We start from the raw sequence: 6,268 nt of genomic DNA on the forward strand, positions 1-6,268 counted from the left end.
TTATAACAAACAAATCAGCCCCATTACAGATTCCAATGATTACCTTGGTCAGTGTTGTCTGATAGAGAAAAGATTTACTAAGCTTGAAACCAAAATCAAGTTTTTGTTGTCTGATGTGTGATCTATGTGAATCCTATAAAACAGGGTTGATACTCTGGTAATTTTGATGCCCTGGTAAAAACCTCCTTTAGACTCAGTGTCAGTATTGGGTGATTTGTTGTTTCAACTGTTGGGAGAATTACATATCGTGTTTTCTTTCTTTGGTTTGAAAAAACTGAAGTGAATTGTCCTCCACAAGCTCACTTGTTTACCTTCAGTATTCATTAAATATTAATTTTGCCTTTTTGAGTTACAGCATTTCTTTAAACATTCACATTCCCTTAGCTGACCATTGACCAACAGCAGTAAACTGTGTGCAAAGCCTTGTGAGTGCCTTTTGCGCAAAGTGTGTTCTTAAGGTTGCATGCTGTTTTTCTCAAAGCTCTTGTCTTAATTAGACGTGTTGCATCATCAATTAAGAAGATGAAGTTTGATAATATGCTTGCAGAGGTGAATGGCTTTGGGAGATTCCAGCTGATGACCATCCTCTTGATGGTGATTCCTCGCATTACTTTGCCTTTTCACTTTTTAGCCAATAATTTTCTTGCTGCATATACTCCTCACCACTGCAACACCAGCTCTCTGGATGATGGAGGTATTTTCAAGAATTTATCCCAGGCAGAGCGGCTTGTTGTGAGTATTCCTGTGCAGGAGGATGGGACTCCGAGCTCCTGTCAGATGTATTCAGAGCCTCAGTATCATCTGCTCTTCAACTCCTCCAACATCACTGAGCTACCCACAGTGCCGTGCCAGAATGGATGGGTGTATGACCACTCCACTTTCATATCTACTCTGGCCACAGATGTGAGGTTGATTTCTTTGCAATTTACCATTCCCATAAGTAGCCACTATGAGCTTGACTTTTCTGTGTGATGTCTGCATTTTCCACAGTGGGATCTGGTTTGTGATAATAGAAGAGCAAACAGAACCACTGCCACCATTTTCTTCATCGGGGTCATGATTGGAGCAGCAGTGTTTGGATATCTCAGTGACAGGTTTTCAAGTATTTAAATCATAGGGATAGGTTTATATCTCTAATTCATACCTGTGCAGTTTGTATTATAAGTGTTCTTATTATTGTTTTTTTATTATTATTTGTAATAATCATTTATAGATCATTTTAACACTACTGCATGAAGTATAGTTGCAGAAAATCTCACATCTGACACAGAGCATTATTGCTGCTATTTTTTACCTTCCAATGATACTAATTTACAAGTTAATGGGAAAACATGCTGTGGAAAAAGTACCAAAATGTTCTCCAACCACAATTTTTAACCACAGCTTTATAGAATTAAGAATTATTTACGAAGTTTCCCCTCTAGTTTTTCAAGTATGCATTGAAATTACCAGCCCGATGAGGCATTGTTTTTAAAAATGAAATCCCTGTTCTGAGGGGAATATACTGATTTCTTAAACGTGTGCAGTGTATTAATGTGTCAAAGACAGATGTAGATTCAGTACTTCTTGTTTGAATAGACTAAGATGATCCTCAATTAACTTGATCCTTTGTAAGCCTGATTGAATATTTACCCTAACAGTTCCTATCAAAGATTAAACCAAATACAATGATCATCCTTTCCTGTCTTCCCTATAAGAAAAATATTACCCAAAGAATACATTAAATGGAGTGTGGTACATGATGTAGTCTTGAGATTTACCTCTAATTGTTTTTCTCTCCAGGTTTGGAAGAAAAAGGATTCTTCTCGTGTCCTACATTTTAACCACCATCTTTGCATACGCCAGTGCTCTGTCTTACAATTTTGCCATGTTTGCCGTCCTGAGGTTTTGTACAGGAGTGGGAATATCAGGAATAAGCATTATCACCATTGTCCTGTGTGAGTTATATAATTTGATGAACAGTGATTTCTAAAAAGAACCCAAAAGTTGCAACACTAAGATTGTTTTAGTTAATCTGAAATATCAGCTGTTTTTCAGGCATTGAATGGGTGGACATCAAGCACCGCACTGCTGTGGGTGTTTTGATGAGCCTGGACTGGAGTTGTGGTACTTGCTTTCTGCCTGTTATCGCTTACTTTGTGAGAGACTGGAGGTACCTGACAGCTGTATTAACCACTCCACTGTTTCTGGCAATGGCCACCTGGTGGTAAGAGCAAAATGAAAGCTGACTTATGGCTTTATTTGTTTTCACGTGAGCAGAGTAACTAGATGAGAAATCTCGAGTTAACATGTGATATGTTTGTCACAGGTGGCTTCCTGAATCTGCCAGATGGCTGATAAGTAACGGAAAGGTCCAAAGAGCTCATTTTTACCTGAGCAAGTGTGCACAAATGAATGGCAGAGAGCAATTTATGGCTGATCTTAAGCCTGAGGTAATTTCTTTCAAATTAACCAATACTTATTTACTTTCTTGATAATAGAAAGCATTTTCTGTTTACCATATATATATATATATATATATATATATATATATATATATATATATATATATATATATATATATATATATATATATACATGTATATTCACAAATGTACATCTAAAGGCTTTGGGCGTGAAGACATTGGGTGATTAAGAATGAAATAAACATAACATAAAATAATTTGGCAATAATTTTTAGATATTCTTTGTTCTGATCATTTCTATCCTGTTGCTAATGCTTATTTTAAATCTCACCAATTTTCCTTTATGTTCTAAAGGTTCTTTCCAAAGTAATTCTTGTAGAGGATGACAAAAGGAAATATTCATATTTGGACCTCTTCAGGACCCCCAGGATGAAGAGGGTTGCTCTTCTAACTGGCATTGTGTGGTATTTACATTTAGGGTTTTTGCCCTAGAGAATAAACAATTATTTTGTAACCTCATGTTTTAAAAATGTTGGACATGTGTGTTCAAAAGGTTGAGAAAGTGCAAGTAGTGACAAGATAACATTTGTAATAAAAAAAAGACCAGGTAGCTCTGCAGAGAAAAATATGCATCACTCTGAAGTGGAAATCACTGCATTGGCTCAAAATCACTTCTGAAATAATTGCTTGTGAGCAAAATATGTCTTTGCATTGATCAAAACCTTACAGACCTAAACCTTAATAAACATGATCCAGAAACACTACCAACCTCATAACACCTCAGCCTAAGTAAAATGAAATAAGGCATCAAGAAAAATATTCTGTAATCTGAAGTTTAAAAATGAAACCTTCTATTTGGAAATCGAGGATGTTGTGTCCTCCACTTTAAATATCACAGCACAGCTCCAAAGCCAGCATTGGTGACAGTGCAGGGATGCGTAGGCAACCATAGTATGGTTCTCTTACACATCTGCATGCACCATTAACTTGTTACTTAAAACAGCAGTTTCACTTTGAGACACTGAAAGTTCAAGTCAACGATTCCTGCAGGTCAAATTGAAAAAAAGCAACATTTTCTCTCTCTTTCACAGGTTTGCAGTTACCTGTACATATTATGGAATCAGCTTGAATGTAACTGGATTTGGTGTAGACATTTACCTTACGCAGTTCATTTACGGTGCTTCTGAAGTTCCAGCAAAATTGTTCATATACCTCAGTTTGGATAGGCTTGGTCGTCGGCTGAATCAGGCAGGAACACTCTTTTTAACCGGAGTGTGCATCCTCTGCAACATGTTTATCCCTTCAGGTGATCAACTCTTATGTTCTTACCTTTACTTGTTTTTGATACATGCTCTAACATCAAAGAGTTATTCACTGCTTCCTTTCTTGAACAGATAAGGGGGCGATCAGGACTGCTGTGGGAGCTCTGGGAAAGACGTGTGCAGAGGCAGCTTTTACAACTGTGTTTTTGTACACAACAGAGCTTTATCCCACAGTAATGAGGTCAGTAAACTACTGTATGCAGAACTTATTGTTTGCACACCAAAAATTCCCCCAAGATGGGAATTGTAGTGGTATGACCTGGTAACCTCTTGCTGCACTGATCTTGTGTATGTTTGTCCACACAGGCAAAATGGACTGGGTTACTGCTCGTTCATAGCTCGATTTGGTGTGTCGGTATCACCTCTCATCCTGGTTCTTGAAGAAGTGTGGGGTCATTTGCCGAGTACCATTTTCACCCTGGTGGCTTTTGCTGGTGGGCTATCAGCTTCTTGTCTTCCTGAGACAACTAACGTTCGTTTACCAGAGACAATTGAAGATGTGGAACAGACAAGGTATTGACACCTTAACTTGTGTTGATTCAAAATTTGATCACAAAGATAATTTTTTAAGATTTTGATGACCAAAAAATGTCTGTTTTTGTTTCAGAAGGAGATCAATTTCCCCATCCGAAGAAAAAAACCCTCAATATGTATAATGACTGATCTCCTGAGTTGCAGAGAATCTCAGTGGTGGTTGTCTTTTACGATGCAAAATTTGGAAATAAGACAGCACAATCATTGGAATATTTCAGTCATCATTAGATATTTTCAAGAATGAATAATTTTCACAAGAATAACAAAAAGGATCAGAAAAGAAGGTAGAGTGAAAAAAAGACAATTAATGTCAACCTCTGTTGCTCTGGTATCTAATTCCTCCTTGTATGACCTATGTCACCACATCAACATGCTCTGATGGAACAATGAAAAAATGCAACGTTTGACGGATATTAAACTATCTTCATGTATCATTTTACCACTCAAACAGAGCTGGAACCCCCCAGCCTTACAACTCTGCCTCATCCAACAATCACAGTTCACATAAACTGGGGACCTGAATTTAGAACACACTACTTTCTTTAACTGTTATTAAGTTTTGTAAACACATAAAACATTTTATAATGTGTGATGAGCTGTACCTCAATCACCTGCACTAAGGACTAGCAGCACTTACCTTTATGTTAGCTCCGTCCTAGCTCTTTACCATTATATAAGTCAGTAAATTGCAACAACATAACCAGATAACTTCCTGCACAAAAGAAGCCATGAAAACATTTTGACATGTAGCCATGTGGATGTCTGTTGACCTTCGACATCACAGTCATACTTAGCAGCAGCAGCAGTAGGTAGCATAAGTAGCTTCATTTCTGTATATCCTTACATGATAATGTCCCTCAGAATAATAGCTTTAAGGGAAATGTAGCTGTGTCTTTAGTATATTGTAACTGGTTTATTGTGCTTTCTACAAGTGTGAACAATTCTTAGTCAGCTGGGGGCCCTCTGTATGTCTATTTTGTGAATGAGGCTTTGATTAAAATGAATAAAAACACTTAACATAAATTTAGTATTCATGTTTGTGGAGTTGTTTATTATTGTAACTAGTTCATCTTTGTGGATATTTAAAGGACTCATGATGGTTTTATTTTTTCAATCTTGGGCGACATCAACATTTCTGATTTGGGTTCTTAAAGGAAGGGTCTGCAGGAATTTTCGTCAGTGCCAGCCGCAGCACACACCCACTGCCTCCAGCCTGCTGAAGCTACGTGAATGCGCTCACCAGCCCAATAACCACATGTAGTATCGCATTTCTACGTGGGAGAGACTCAAGAGCCATGCACCTGACTTGGCATAGCTCAAGCTAATCACATGTATTTGACAGAAACCTACTTAGTAGAAAGCCAACTCACATCACTCTATATCCCATGCTGCTCTCCAAGTCCCCGAAAATGAGTGAAAATAGAACCAAGAGTCACCCTTATTTAGGGAACAGCTTTGGCATTTTGTTTCACTTTGGCTATGTCTTTCTGATACATCCCCTATCAAAGCTACTCTGATTAGCTTCCTCTCACAATCATCATCACGTACAGACACTTGCGCACTGGGCGCCCTGTGATTGGCTGATCTAACCATGCTTAGTCTCTGCTCAAACGTGTCCTGAAATAACCAAAATATGAACACAAAGGCTTAAGAGAGGGTTCAAGGCAGATACAGACGAATATCAATGAGACTTCCAATTGATCAGGAGAACTGCAGGCTCTACTTTCCTTTTCTTTGGTTTGAAGGGACTTGAATGGATTTTCCTCAACCAGCACACTTTGGAAGATGACCTCTCTGCAATATTCACTAAATATTAATTTTACCTTGTTTGGTTAGGTCATTTCTTTACACATTACACATGTTCTCTTAGCTGACCATTGACCAACAGGATTTTAAAGTGTCCAAAGGCTTTCGAGTCCTTTTCAAACATATGTACTATCCTCTTAAAGTTGTGCATCTTGGCTTCTCCTCTTGGTCCTCTTAAGTGTTACATCACCAGCTCAGAAG

At 38.0% G+C, this 6,268-nt stretch overlaps 1 protein-coding gene across 1 annotated transcript; it reads left to right on the forward strand.

Moving 5' to 3' along the window:
• Positions 1–522: 522 nt before the first annotated feature.
• Positions 523–4,436, forward strand: LOC141784286 (solute carrier family 22 member 7-like). Its single transcript, XM_074662070.1, has 10 exons — positions 523–903; positions 991–1,094; positions 1,783–1,937; positions 2,038–2,206; positions 2,309–2,432; positions 2,760–2,869; positions 3,497–3,711; positions 3,800–3,908; positions 4,034–4,240; positions 4,335–4,436. The coding sequence occupies exons 1-10, from the start codon at positions 523–525 to the stop codon at positions 4,381–4,383; spliced, it is 1,623 nt and encodes a 540-aa protein (XP_074518171.1). The 3' UTR covers positions 4,384–4,436.
• Positions 4,437–6,268: the final 1,832 nt, after the last annotated feature.

Source organism: Halichoeres trimaculatus, unplaced genomic scaffold, assembly GCF_033239565.1.
Source record: "Halichoeres trimaculatus isolate MK-OKI-2021-1 unplaced genomic scaffold, fHalTri1.1 fHalTri1_scaffold_2, whole genome shotgun sequence".
NCBI classification, from domain to species: Eukaryota; Metazoa; Chordata; class Actinopteri; order Labriformes; family Labridae; genus Halichoeres; species Halichoeres trimaculatus.